This window comes from Urocitellus parryii, chromosome 5, assembly GCF_045843805.1.
Source record: "Urocitellus parryii isolate mUroPar1 chromosome 5, mUroPar1.hap1, whole genome shotgun sequence".
Taxonomy (NCBI): domain Eukaryota; kingdom Metazoa; phylum Chordata; class Mammalia; order Rodentia; family Sciuridae; genus Urocitellus; species Urocitellus parryii.
In genome coordinates this window covers 192,425,100-192,440,043 of record NC_135535.1, presented here as the reverse complement: position 1 = coordinate 192,440,043, position 14,944 = coordinate 192,425,100, and the positions used below count along the sequence as shown (strand labels likewise).

The following is a 14,944-nucleotide window of genomic DNA, read 5'->3' as shown; positions in this document are numbered from 1 at the left end:
GTTGTGTTTCAGTTTCATTTTGCCCGGGGTAGGGCCACTAAATGAAAGGCTGAAGGCTTCTGGTTAAGGGGGTGTTCAGAGGTTTTGTCGTTGTGTTTCAGTTTCATTTTGCCCGGGGTTAGGATATGATCTGTGCAATCTGTGTGTTTACTAGTCAGGAACATTCCTGTAACCAAGCTAAGCCAAGTTTATCTTGATGATCTTAGTCCTGGGTACTGTTCCCTAGCAGCTTTTTTTTTTTTTGGTCATTATGAAACTGGTTTTTGAATAGCCTGATGGAGTGAGTTTTTTTTTCTTTTTTCTTTTTGGTCTTTTTTAAAATTGAGATTTTATTTTGTATATCTTTATGGGTTACATTATGGTAATTTGATAATAATAAGGGTAATAAGCGTTTCCATTTCTTCAAACATTGTGTGTTGGGAATTTCATTTTCTTCTAGTCACTTTGGAATCCGTCATAGATTGTTTTAACCAATAGTTACCCTACTGTTCTATAGAAGACCAGAATGAATTCATCCTCTGTAACTGTGTTTTGTTGCTCCTTACTGAAGTTCTTTCTATCCCCCACCCCCAGTCTCTAGTGACCACTATTCCGTTCCGCTCTTCTATGGGATTGACTTAATAGCCCCACAAATGAGTGAACATGTATTGCTCTGTGTCTGGCTTATTTCACTTAACATTAGCGACCTACAATTCCATCTGTGCTACTGCAAAGGATGAAATTTCATTCTTCTTTATGTCTATAATATTCCATTATGTATAGATAACATTTCTTTATCCATTTATCTACTGGTAGGCATCTGGGTTGATTCCATACTCTAGCTGTTGTAAATAGTACTGCAATAACCATGGGAATGCAAGTATTTTTTTTTTTTTTCATTTTGATTGAGGATTGAACCTGGGGTGCTTTACCCACTGAGGTACATTTCCAGACTTTTTTTTTTTTCTTTTGAATTTTTTATTTTGAGACAGGATCTTGCTAAGTGCTGAGGCTGACCTCAAATCTGTGATCCTCCTGCTTCAGCCTCCCAGGTCTGTGCCAGATGTCTGGCTATAAATATCTTTTTGGTATAATGATTTCTTCTTCTTTAGATATATATCCAGTAGTGAAATTGATGGATCATAGGGTGGTTCTATTTTTTGTTTTCATTTTTTTTTCCCAAGGGATCTCCATACCATCTGTACTAATTTAAATTTCCACCAGCAGGTATGAGAGTTCCCCTTTCTCCCCCTTTCTCTTCATTCTCATTAGTTTTTTTTTTTTTTTTGTCTTTTGGATAATAACTATTTTAACTGGAGTGAGGTGATATCTCATTGTGGTTTTGACTTGCATTTTCCTGATGATTAGATGTTGAACATTTTTCAACTTGTTGGCCATCTGTATGTCTTCTTTTGAGAAGTATCTGTTTAGTTCTTTATCCTGTTTTTAATTGGATTACTTGTTTTATGGGAATTTAAAACATTTTCTGTGTCTGACATTAGGTGTGGCCTGATATATCCAAAACAATTACTTTTGGGAATGGCAGTGAGGCTGGCCAAACCACGGGGGCTGTTCCAGGCTCCCCTCAGCTCTTTATCTCCTACTAATGATCCTGGAATATAGAATTAGATGGCTTTTCCTTAGATGAGGAGAACAAGGCTCTAATCCCAGACAAACATGTCTTTCCAGCAGCATTCTGAAAATAAAAAGTCAAGCTTGCTTGGTATTAATTGTCACTTATTGCAGAAGTTACTGTTTAGACTTCACAAACTTACATTCTGTACTCTGGCTGTTCTCCCATTTTCGCCACCCTGTTTTTCTTTTCTAATCTCTAACTGGCCTTTCTGTAGCTTAGCTCTCTGTCCTGCATATATGGGGGAATTTGTGTATCTCTTCTGTCTGCCTTGTCAGCGCCTGGTGCTGGGCACATGCTGAGGCAGGAGGTTAGCAATCTATTTGGGTTCAGATGCCAGAGTTGCCACTTCCTAGTTGCTTGACATTGAGCAAATTACTTCACATTTTTAATGATTATGTTGAATTCTCTGGGTCTGTCTACCTGTAAAAGGTGGTGGGGGGGATAATGATAGTACCTACCTCATAGGACTAAATTAACTTGGGATTAATAGATGCAGATGCTTAAAGCTTGTCCGTCTCCTAATGAGTTGTCTTATACTTATATAATAATACCTTATTATTATTATTTCTATTACAGAAATGAATGAGATTTCCCTTAAGAAGATCACAGAGTAGATAAGTCACAGTTAAAAATGCTAAAACAGTTGGAAACTGGCAAATGTCATAGGAAAGAACTCAATCAGCACTGTCTAGTAGAAATATATGAGCCATTTATGTAATTTTAAATCTTATTATAGCAACATCAAAGTAAAAGAATCAGTGAAATCAAATTAATAATATATTTTGTTTACCCTAGTATGTCCAAAATATTATAATTTTGACATATTAATATAAAAATTAGAATAGGACAGTTTATTTTTTTTTCATACTGAGTTTTCAAGTATGGTATTTTACATTTAAAGTCATCTCAATTTGGATATGTAATTTTCAACATAAATTTTTGATCTGTATTTAAATTTTTTTTGTATTTAAATTAATAGTTAAATTTATTCATTAAATTTATAGTTGAAAAAATAGACCCACACACCCAAGTTGTTCTAAACATACTTAAAAATTTTCCAGTAATTTAATCTTGAGTATCAGTTTTATTTCAATTAATTAAAATGAAATGTTCTGTTTTTCAATCATATCAGCTACATTTCAAGTGCTCAGTAGCTGCATGTGACTGCTGTAATGGACAGCATAGGTTTATATAAAGTGTAGAAGGCATTCATAGGTGAGAGAGAATATTTTAAGCCAGCCAGGGTCAAAGAAGGCTTCATGGGGGAAGTACCATTTAAATTGGAATGTGAAGAGGTAGAATTTGGATGTATGGAGAGAGAGATAGGCATAGAAGATATACCATGAAAAATCTTTGAGACGAGGGGAACAGGCATAATGATAAATGTGAAGAAAGCCATAGAGGGACCTGTCCAGCCATGGGTGGCCTTGGCTTCCAGACAGGAGTTTGGGTTTATGGGAGTAGGGACCCACTGAGGGCCTTTGAAATGAGGGTGACAAGATCATCAGGAGCCATATGTATTATGGATTGGAGAAGGCACACACTGGGAATTGAGAAACATGTTCAGAGGCTGTTTCAGGATCCCAGAATCTGGGAAAAGAGGGCCTGGACTTGGGTCCAGCATTTGGAGCAGAGCAGAGAAGAGGAACTGGGAAGAGAAGTAGTAGAACCTGGATTACATGTGGGCTTCATATGCAGGAGGCAGAGAGGATTGGGAATTTTGGGGCCCAGGGTATTTGTGGTGCCATCAATAAAAAGAAATAGGCTTTGTTTCAGTTCCTGTGGAGAGCAGGGGCATCGTTGGGGTGACTCTATTAAGTGGGTTTCTGGGTCCTTGCCAAGACTGTGAGAACAAGAAGGAAGGGTTGGCTTTGTGTGTGACCTGCACAGCAGCCTCTTAGCAATAGAGAGGCTCTGTTCTCTGTGACTCTTGCTCCTCATTGTTTCATTTCAGGCTTGATTCAAGGTTGATGGAATTTCTCTTTTTGGGTGGGGAAGGGAGGGTGTTGGAGAAGTGAAGGGGAATCTTGAATTCTATCCTTTGTGTATTTTCCAAAACACAAATACACACACCCACACACTGTTCCCTACTACAGAGAAACGTACCCCAATTGCACAATTACTCAAGGACTTGGCACTCCAGTGGTCTGCTGCTCTCTGTCCTCTACCCCTCTGAGGATTTCTTTTTTTAAAACTCAGAACAAAGGTTGTGGTATAATGAATTTAGGCCCAAGGGGACTTTTACAGTGAGGACTTGTCCTTTTTCTCTGGTAATCTGGAGGCTTTCATGTATATCTTAAGTGAAACATTGGGATTTGTGGGCACCATTGCTTCAAATCAGGAGAATCATTGGTTGGGCCCAGAGCTGTGTAAGTACTTCCTTTTAGAAATCCCAGTTCCTCATCCTCCCCATCTGAAAGGATCCATATTAAATTCTTGGGCTTGGCTTATAAAAGGGTCATATTTGTCAGAGACTCTGCCAATATATTTCACTGTGTTTATGGTTCCTTCTTCTGGAAGATACAAATCAGATTTTCCTAAACTCTTTGAACGCTTTTCTGTTCCTCCAGCTTCCTGGTTTGTTTGTTTTGTACTTTAAGAGGCTTTTTCCTAGGAGGGGTAGTGATTTTGGCAACTGTGTGAACTAGGGTAACGCCAGCAGTTGTAACCCATCTTAAAGTGTCAGTGGCTTGATACTGTGAAGGCTTTTATCTTCAAGTACAAGAGTGGATTTCCTGGGTAGGATCCAGGCTCTTTCCATCCTATTCACCCCTACCCCAGAAAGGAGTATGGAGAGGGAACACTCATATTTAAGTGCCTTGACCCAGACATCACTTCCCATACACATTCTGTTGGTAAGACCTGGTTACATGACATCACCTAGATACAAAAGGGCCTAGGAAATGAAGTCCTGGTTGGACAGACACTTTTCAGTGACTCTTCTACACTAAGGTAGGAATATGAATCTTTGGACAACTATTTGTTTTTACCACATACCTCGACTTGGTTCCATTTAGGAGAGAATAAGAAATTTCCAAAGACTGGGAGTTATCTAAATATCTGGGCACAAGGAATCCATGTCTTCATTCACAATTTACCCTCTGGTACTTCCTGTAGACAGTCAACCATTTATTCATTCAGTTTTGTTTTCATTGAGAACCTCCTATGTTTGAGGCATGTGCTAGGCGTATGGGAGTGTGGAGGGTCAGGGAGGGGAAGGTGTCATCCCAGTAGGTGCTCTGGTAACCTCAGTCATCACTCAGCCATCAGTCTTCCTTGCCCTGTTCCTTATGCATGTGGCCATGGTGACCACTCTTTTTAAATCCCAGCTCTGGTCTTCAAGTGTCTGTCTAGAACTTGCAGGATAAAGTTCAAGCTTAGGGTAAGGGTTGATGTCTTTGACCTTGTCTTCAGACAGCCTTGCCAGAAATCTCTGCTGCTTCCTTGAACTTCCTGCCCTGTTAGGCCAGTAGGCTTGCTGCCTCCTGTGGGAGTTGCTCTGGAAATACATGCCCTTAAGTCCTCAGCAAGAGATAGTAAACAGTTACTGCGCCCCACAATAACTTGGGCCTTACCTCTGCTCCGATAATGAGGGTGTGGCTCCACAAGTAGATGTCACCCAATGGGGTTGAGTTACAATCACTTGTTCCTTTGTAATCCTATCCCTTTGCCTTTTTTGGGATAGAATGTTCCATGGAACCTCCCCTTGTGTGTCCCCTATGTAATAATAAAGAATTCCAGTGATTCTCTCTCTTTCCATGAATCCTTAAGGTTGGAGAGCCATCACAGATTTTGGAGAGGTTATTTCTGTACGTTTGTGTGCTTTCTTCCCCCATTTTCGTAAGTTATTGGAATAGTGAGATTTTTGTGAACCCAGCATTTATCGCCAGCCTCCCCCAGACCTTGCCTCTTGCTTCTTGGCCTTCTCACACCTTTCCTTCTCTCCACATTGTTCTCTTACTCTTCCTCACCTGTCCATGGTGGCCTGGGTCAAACCTCTGAGCTTGTCCTGATGGATTTAAGGCAAATCTCTATATCCTTAAAACTGTAGCAAATTTTTTAAAAATATATTTTTTTAGGTGTAGATGGACACAATACCTTTATTTTATTTGTTTTTATTTTTATGTGGTGCTGGGGATCAAACCTAGTGCCTTATGCATGCTAGGCAAGCATTCTACCACTGAGCCACAACCCCGGCCCTGAAAACTGTAGCAAATTTTGTATTGCCTATTCAGCATAGTTTATGTGGTTGTGCATTTCATGCAATAACTCTCTTATTTTGCTGACATTTCATGCCATAACTCTCTTATTTTGCTGGCCAGATTGTCTGCTCTAAGAAGATATTTCATTATGTTTCCTACGGAGTCTAGCTCATTGCCTGATGCAGAGTGATATATGCTACAGTCCATCAGTGCTGAGTGTGTGCTCACTGCTTACATCACACCTTACCCTTTGCTGTGGGTTTTCTCATCTTCCTCGTTTTACACATGGGCAAGTTGAACCCAACATATGCCCAGCTCATAAACTGAGAGCCAGGCTTGAATGTGGGTCTGATTCCTACTTGTAGGCGATATTGCATGGTTGATGACTGTAGAGGCAAGCGTGAAACATGATTTGTATTCCTTGTTCCATGGGAGTTTATAATCTAATTGTGAAAGTAGATGTACGCAACCTCTGAGATTAGAAGAGGTGACTTGACAGCCTAGCATGGATGGGAACTTGTTTTTTTTTTTTTTTTTTATTGTGCTGGGGATCAAACCCAGAGCTTGGTGCATGCTAGGCAAGTGCTCTACCACTGAACTACACCCTGGGTGGGGACTTTTATTAGTTGGACCGGAAGTTGGATCCTGACCCTGCCATTTACAGTGGGGGTTCCTTGGGGAAGTAAGTAGTTTTCTCCTCTGGGCTGTTGCTTCTTCTTCTTCTTCTTTTTTTTTTTTTTTTTCTTTTCATGGGTAGGTAGAAGGATGGATCCTTCCAGAGCAGCTGTGGGTTAGAATAGAGGAAATGAATATATAGTTATTGGCAACTAACAGGTGTTCAGCCGAATATTTTAGCAAGTATTGTTATCATTCAAGGCCCAGTGTGGATAAATACCACGTGGATGGTCCTGTAAAATTCAGAGATGTGGGAGGTCTCTGAAAGCTGGAGTTGGTTAGAAAGCTTCGTGGAAGACCATGTGTTTGAGCCAGATTTTGAGAGAGGACTATGGCTTTTTCTTTTTTCCTTCCCAGTAGTTTATAGATGTGCTTTATTTAGTTGTGTTTTATTTATGATGTTTGAATTAGATGCCAGCGTTTAAAACTTGGGTGATTTCTCATGAACACATATACTTCTATCTTCTTCTGAAATATTGAAGGTTGACGACATGTGACCTGAGTCCCAGCAAGACAAGAATGAGAGCCGAGTAAGGGCTTCTCTCTTTAGAAAAGACACCTCTTGTCTTGCTTGACTTGTTTGGCTTACATACCTGAGGTATTGGAGTTTGAAATTAAAATTAAAATCCCTTCAGATCTTTCTCCTGTTATTAGTTTTCTGCCACTGCCATATCAAGCACCACAAATATAATGCTTAAAACAGTGCAAATTTGTTCCCTCATATTTCTAGGGGGTCTGAAGTCTACAGTGGTCACTAGGGCTGCATTGCTTCTGAGGCTCCAGAGGAGGACCCACTTCTCTGCCTTTTCCAGTTCCTAGGGGTGACCTTTACTCCTTGGCTCATGACTCCTTCTTCCATCTTCACAGAGATGGTTAAGGTTTTAACTGGCCAGAGTGAAAAGATTCAGCTTTCCTCCTCTTGTTCATTTATTCTGTAAGTATGGTTTGAGGACCTACAACATGTCACCTGTACTGTGTATAGGCACAGTAACAACCACTGTGATGTCATGGAGCTTATATTATGGGAGGAACAATACAGTAAAAATGTAAATTCTTAACTAAGAGGAGAAAAATCTAGAAAATGTTCTATACAGAGAGTTCAAAGTGGCCAGGTGGCTACATTAGCTGGGTAGTTCAGGCAGGTGTCTCTGAGTTGGCGACAGTGGATCTGAAATATAAAGTGAGAAGGAGCTGGCCATGCCATGATCAAAGAGAGGGCTCTTTATAGAAACAGGAAAGAGCATAGACAAAGGCCCTGAAGCATCTCGGAGTTCAGGATGTGGAGAGAACGGAAAGGAGTCTGGGGTGGTTGGAGCATTGTGAAAGGGAGTGAGAGTCCCTAAGAAAAATAGGGCCAGATCCAGTGGTGCCTTGGGGACCAGGCCAGGGTTTGGACTATATCTTAAATGTGCTAGGAAGCCATTAGAGGGTTTTAGGGAAGATGCTAATATGATCTAATGTAAATGTGTGTGTGTGTGTGTGTGTGTGTGTGTGTGTGTGTGTATTTCTGAAAGACTCCCTTTGTGTGTAAAAAACGTATTATAAGGGCAGTGATTCAGGTAGAGATGATGGAGGTTTGGACTGAGTCCTGTTATCAGAGATAGAAGTGAGAAATTTTGGAGAAGTGCCACCAGCTATGTTTCTTTGTGTCTTTTTCTGAGCATGCCATAGGCCCTTTGCAGTGCTTTGGGAAGAATGTCCCACACCCTGCCAGCTTTGTGGCTGGGGAAGAATGGAGACCCAGGCCCCATGCTTGCCTGGGTTCTGTGTAGTCTGTTGGTGTGGAGGTGAGGCTGCGGCCAGCGTCTTCAGCCATGTCTTCCTGGCATGTTGACCACTTAGGTCATGTCTGGTTCTTGCCTCAGACCTTGTCTGAATCCCAAACTGAACTGTGCATCTGGTGTTAATTCTGCGTCCCTTCAGAGAAATCCTTCCCCTGCCTTTCTGATGGGAAGTCTGGATAAACCCTCTGGGTTGCCTGTCCCCACTCTCAGACTTGTCCAGCCAAGGGGGCTGGCTTCCTGAAGAACTGTGCCCCTGAGCAAAAATGGTCCACCAGATGAGATAGGCATTGCCTTCTCTGGCAGCTGTAGAGCCTCCTCACTCTGTGACACAGGGAGGAGGGCCCAAGTCCGTGGAGTCATGTCATCAGTTGAGATGAGTTCTCACTGTGTATTCCCCGTGTGTGCAGTGATTTTTTAGCACAAGTTATTTTTGTTAGCGTTGTCGCCCCAGTCTCTAAGAGACTTTCTCACTGTTCAGGAAGAAGAGATTAGCTATTTCGTCTGTGGCATCCATGTAGCACTTACAGGTTTCAGGCAAGTTTTAAGACATTAACTTACTGTCCTGTTAGTACTTTTATTATTATTATTTAAAAAAAATTTAAAGAAAACTGTTTTTTAGTTGTAGATGGACACAATACCTTTATTTATTTATATGTGGTGTTTATTATCGAACCCAGTGCCTCATATGTACAAGGCAAGCTCTCTACCACCGAGCCACAACTCTAGCCCCTTTTGTTATTATTATTATTTAGTGGTGCTGGGAATCGAATCCAGAGCATGTAAGGCAAACATTCTACCAACTGAGTTATATCCCAAGCCCCCCTTTTTTTAAAAAAAGTTTTGTACCCAGTGATCCCTGGGTTAATAAACAAGGATTCTAGCTGGGTACAGTGGTGCATGCCTGTGATCCCAGCAACTCAAGAGGACTGAGGCAGGAGGATCACAAATTTGAGGCCAGCCTCACCAACTTAGTCTCAAAAAGTAAAAAGTAGTGGGTGTGTAGCTCTAATGGTAGAGCTCTCCTAGTGCCCCCAGTGCCTCTCCCACAACCCCCTAAGTTTTATAAGGATTCTCCAGTTCATAAGTGATGCTGAAGCCCTTTCTGTTTCCTTAGGACTCTATGAAATAGTCATATGTTTTGGAGATAAAAACATGTGCCTGCAGGTGCATGTAGCTTGAAATGACCAGTTTTAGAGAAGAGAAGCTGAGGCCTTGTGGCAGGCCATGCAGCTGGGCTGGGTGGGAAGTGGGTGTGACCCAGAGCACCTTCCTGCTGCATTGGAGTTTTATCTGCTGGCCCTTCCAGCATCTCCTTGGAGGGGTCCTGGGCTGGTTTTAGGGTGTAATGTGGATGCCTTGGTGAAAGGGCCAATTCTCACCCACAAGGCAGGAGTGGAACATGGGCATGTATTTTCCCCCCCATATCATGTTGACTGTCCCCAAAATGCCTTGGGCTCTGGCCAGCAGCCTCATACTCCACCCTAAGGATTCTTAATCTTGCTGAGTCCTTTGGTTTGGGAGAAACCCACTAACATGAAGCAGCTCTGGATGTGAGCAGAGCTGATCTTGGATCTTGGCCCACCATCACCCTGTCAGTGGGCACGTTACTTAAAGATTGTCTCTTTGAACCTTGTTTTTCTTACTTGCTATTTGTCTTATCCTGAAGAGTTGTCATAAGGGTCAGAGAGAGGTGCCATGTATGGTGCCATGTATGGGTAGGCAGGCACGGGGCTTCAGAGTTGAGGCCCTGGAGCTGACTGCTTGGGTTCAAGTCCTATATCTGCTGTTGGCCTGAGGCAAGTTCCTTAAGCTCCCTGTGCCTCTCTGGCTATTACCATAAGTTATTCATATGCCTCCTGTCCCCTAGCCTGGTTTTACTTTTTTCACCCGCTCGCCCCTCCACTCAGAGACAAGGGGATTCTCAGTGGGGAGGACCTGGTTTTGGACTTGTTTTCTTTTGCTGAAGCCTCCTGGGTTGGAGGAAGCGTTTCCGCTCATTCCCTAACAGGAAGGGACAGGGCCTGCGTGGGAGAGACTGGTGACGCTACCTTGGAGGGGATGCAAACAGGAAGTTCAGAAACAAGTTAGAGAATTATTAGCACTTAAAACAGAAATTCAGCTCTACTTTTCAGAAAAATAACAGATGCCTAAATGTCAGTGACAAGGGAGGGGAGAAGGCTATTGAGGAAAGAGCAATTTTTATCTGTTTCTCTTCACTTGCTTTGTTTTCCAAATTAAGAAAGGGGGTAGAGGAGATAACTCTTTCAGCCCTTAATTAGCCTTGTGTGGTGTGTGGTAATTTAAAAAAATAAAAAGTTCAATTTGCCATTTTAACTAGACCATTGGCTTCTCTGGGGAGGTGCCAAGGATTCCCTGACCTTTGTAGTTCCCACTGGCCCTGAGCAAGGCTTGTACTGATGTGTTGTCATCTGTTTTCCAGAGCGAGTATATTGCTCCATGTGACTGTCGGAGGGCCTTTGTCTCTGGATTTGATGGCTCTGCGGGTGAGTGGCTGAATTGTCTTTCTTCTTGTACTTTTGTTCACCTCCCCCAAATAACTGAACCAAGTTTCAGCCTGTGATTTAGAACCAAAAAGAAAATGCAACCAGAGGTCCCCTTTGAGCCTCTGTGTGAGCCTCCTCCCAGCTCAATGAAATCACCTTTTGGTGACCTTTTTGTTGTTCTTTGAGTTTTTAGTTTCAAAGTTTTTTTTTTTTTCCTAAAAACTTTTTTAAATTTTAAACTTCTTATTGAACGTGGCCTACACACAGAAAACAGTATCAATTAAACTGAATGTGCCTGTGTAACTATCACCTCAAACAAGAAATGGGACTTCAGTGGCACCATAGGACTCCTGTCTTGACTTATTGGTTCTGCATAATTCTCCAGGTGCTTGGCTTTTGTTTTCTCTGTTAACTTAAATAGTGTTGAGCTTCATTTTTCCTAACTTTTCCAAAACTGTTGTACCCTTGGGTATTTCAGGTGGTTTTCTTCAGGCTCCCAAGCCTTAAGTGAGCTGGACAGAGGGTGAGCCCCTCTCCCCCTGTGGGTAGCACACTGCTTTCTTTGGTGGAAGTCCTTGTGTTAGTTGGCCTATTAGGATTGGTTTTGGCTGTCACTTGCTGAAAGCCCCCGGGCCTGTGGGAATCAAGGGCCGGTAGAGTTAGGAGGCACAGACTCCTAACTGTTGACTGGTGAGTCACTGGGAACACTCAGGGTGGAAAGGGTGAAACGCCTCCTTTGGAGTGTCTGATAGAGCAGAGGAATGGCATGACCACTAGGCAAAAATTGTCATTGGTTAGAAGACCATTTTGGCTATAGGCCCACAGTTCCCAGTTCTTCTTGCCTTAACCTCTGTGGCACATGTTGGATCCTTTCTGCTCAGAGGCAGTGCCCCAGCAGCCTAGACCTCACGGCTGCTTCCTTCAGAGCTTGACCCACAGCTGGTTCTTTAGTGTTATTGCTTTCTTGCCTGAGTCAAGAACACACCTGCCCCACTGGGACTGTCCTTTCACAGCTGTCACTTGCCTGCTGCCATTTTGTGGAACTTCTGGATGTGGTCAGAAACCTTTCTCTTTTATTTGCTTCTCTACTACAGGCACAGCCATCATCACTGAGGAGCATGCAGCCATGTGGACCGATGGGCGCTACTTTCTGCAGGCTGCCAAGCAGATGGATAGCAACTGGACACTCATGAAGATGGGTGGGTAGAGGCATGGTTAGCCTCACTTTAGTTGACCTGATCTGGGACATGACCAGCTCTTTGGGACTCTTGGATCTTAATCTTTTATCACATCATGGACCCTTTTGAGAATTTAAGGAAAACCAAGAAATTGGCATTCCTTCAAATCTGTACCATTGCACATTCAATTTTGGAGGGGGTGTGATTCAGGGTAGTCATTTTACAGAGGGGAAATTGAAGGCTTCTCTCTTTGGGGTCCACAAGCTCAAGGTGTCATGTCTATTAGCACTTTGGGGTCAAAATGGCAAAGGGGCAAATACTGTCTGCTTGTTAAAGTAGCTTGGGGCTAGCAGGTATGTCAGTCTCCCTTTCAAGCCCCTCTGGTTTGCTGTCTGTCTCTAAATCTATTTTTTCTCAGGTGTGTCCCCTGTGTTAAGAAGATTATAGTGGGTTTTGTTGGCCAGTGAGTGATTCACCACAGGTGTTTTGCCAAAGATTTATCTGCTAGGAAATGATGTGACTTCATCCTGTAGAAGTTACACCAGGGGCCCTAACAAAAACTTCGTTAATAAAGTGGTTTGTTTAGTGGCTTGTAAAAAAATAGGAAAGAATCAAATAGCAAAATAAAACTCCATGCCAGCCTCCAGGCAGCTTTTTAGAATTGGGATTCATGAGCTCATTTCTTTATAAACCTTTGAATTTCCCTTTTGTGGTTATGTGGTTATACCAAGAGTCAGTAGAGAAAACAGTAAGGATAAGGACTGTTTCAGAAAATGTGAGCTTTTACTCTGCATGTATTTTACCTGAATATTAATTGCTTAGTAAAAATCTGTTTCTAAAAAGTATAGATAGAGAAGATAGGACTTTATTAAAGAAAAACTGGATTGTAAAAATTATAGTTCCCCTTTGAAGTTTACTTAGTAGAAACAAGAAGAAAGGGCTGTCTCTCTCAGGAATTGGGAAGCCCAGGACTGTGCTGACTGCCATGACAGCAGGCTCCTTTGTGCCCTCTGTAATCTTTGAAAGATTTCTTTGTGACCAAGACTGTGCTCAACTCTCAAGTGGACTGGGGGCCTTTTCTCTGTGACACTGACCTTGTAGATGAGGGGAAGGAACTGGTAAAATGTTGTTCCTTGCTCTGCAGTGTGATGTGAGGGAAGGATCCCAGCACCTGGCCTTGACCAGATCACTGCTTGGGTTCTTGTCAGGTGAATAGTGATGGGAAGTGACTAAATGCTGACTGAGGTGATTTTTTGCAACAACACCAGCCATGTACCTGTGTTGCGGTGATCCCAGGAGGACATTTTGCCAGGAGTTGAATGACAGTCATGCTTTTTCTCCCTTTGGTCTCGTGCTCTTCCCACTCTTTCTGTATCTTTCCAGGATCTCAATCCTGGTTCAGATTTTCTAAATGCTGCCAGTCCACCTTAAAGAATGTCCTTAATATAGGAACCTGCTTCTGTCCTGGTGTGGATAAGTTGTACTATCTGGAAATCGTTTCTCATTAGTTCTCCTTCCCTAGGTCTGAAGGACACTCCAACTCAGGAAGACTGGCTGGTGAGTGTGCTTCCTGAAGGATCCAGGGTGGGTGTAGACCCACTCATCATTCCTACAGGTGAGTGACCTCAGTCCCTTCCAGCATGGGTAAGGAAATGACTTCTAGACTCCTTTTGATCCTTGTTTGTGTGTGGAATGTGGCTCAGCATGATTTGGTGTCATAATAGAGGTCAAGGTGGGAGAAGAGTTCTGGGACAGAGCAGGGGAAAGCCATCAGTGGTGAAGGCGTCTTCTGACAGTTCCTCACCTTCCTCACCTCTCACTGGGCCCTGAGAGGGTGGCCCTTCAGTGGGTGCCGGGCTTGCAGGGCCCTGCTGCCTACCTAAGATGAAATGGTGTCCAATTCATGGCTGGCCATATGCGTGTCTTTTCAGATTACTGGAAGAAGATGGCCAAGGTCCTGCGAAGTGCTGGCCACCATCTCATTCCTGTGAAGGAGAACCTTGTCGATAAAATCTGGACAGACCGTCCTGAGCGCCCCTGTAAGCCCCTCCTCACACTGGGCTTGGATTATACAGGTGAGAACCATGCTGTGTCTAGCAGGCCCAGCTTCTGCCCCCCACCTCTCATACTTGCTGCCATCTGAATCAGTCGAATCTGAGCTGCCCAGAGGACCGCCCACTGTGGACTAGCAGCACATTTGACAAAAGCAGGGGCTCTGTTGGTCTCCACTGTTGCCATCAACTTGCCACTCACTTTGGCTTGATTTGTTTTTGTAAAACTCTTCTGGGTGGCTTTTTGGATACTACTGAGAAGACTTAATTTTTCACCTTTTACCTGCTAACTGATTCTCTACTGTCTAAAACTAGAAACAGAACTTAGCAGTTTCTAGGATTTATTTCCTTTTCTGACGTTAGGGTTTGTAGGTTTACCTTCGAGGCCCACCTCCATCTTTACCTTCTGTCTGGGTGTGGGTGTTTATTGGCCTGTGTGGTAGTGGTGAGTGAGCAGCATGTTCTGTGCACTGTTTGTAGGAGACAAAAGTGTGGATCTATAACAGCAGTGAAGGGGTAGAGGGAGAGAACTGGGAGGTGGAGTTACAGAGGAGGGAGTCTTGCTGTAGAAACAGAGGTGCTTGGGGGATGTCTGGAATGTAGGCAGATTGCCCAGAGGGGTCTGGGAAGAAAACATTACAGCCTAGTCTCTCTGCCAAATTTTAAATAGCATTCTTGAGCTGATCTTCAAAACAACCATTGGTGGTGGGGCAGCCCCCAGCTTGCTTTCCTGTGTGACACCTCACCAGAGAGTATCACACATTGGGGAGGATGGGTCCAGAGTCAGCTAAATATTTTCCATCAGCATGGTTTGAATTTTTTATTTTTTAATTTTTACTAAAGCAGAGGCTCTGACGTATTGTTGTAGGAGAAAGAAAAACAAGTATTGCTGATAAACTTTCATTTTACAAACATTTGTGTGTTTATTATGTGCA

The 14,944-nt window shown here is 42.9% G+C and overlaps 1 protein-coding gene across 4 annotated transcripts in view; it reads left to right on the top strand.

Annotated features, from left to right (window-relative positions):
- The window catches only part of Xpnpep1 (X-prolyl aminopeptidase 1), a 51,730-nt gene that overhangs the window by 16,287 nt on the left and 20,499 nt on the right, over positions 1-14,944 (top strand). For all 4 annotated transcript variants that reach the window (XM_026389164.2, XM_026389167.2, XM_026389168.2 and 1 more), the window contains 4 exons: positions 10,717-10,780; positions 11,875-11,979; positions 13,481-13,573; positions 13,890-14,033. In XM_026389164.2, coding sequence (XP_026244949.1) covers positions 10,717-10,780; positions 11,875-11,979; positions 13,481-13,573; positions 13,890-14,033 — 406 coding nt within the window. The remainder of the gene's footprint in view (positions 1-10,716; positions 10,781-11,874; positions 11,980-13,480; positions 13,574-13,889; positions 14,034-14,944) is intronic.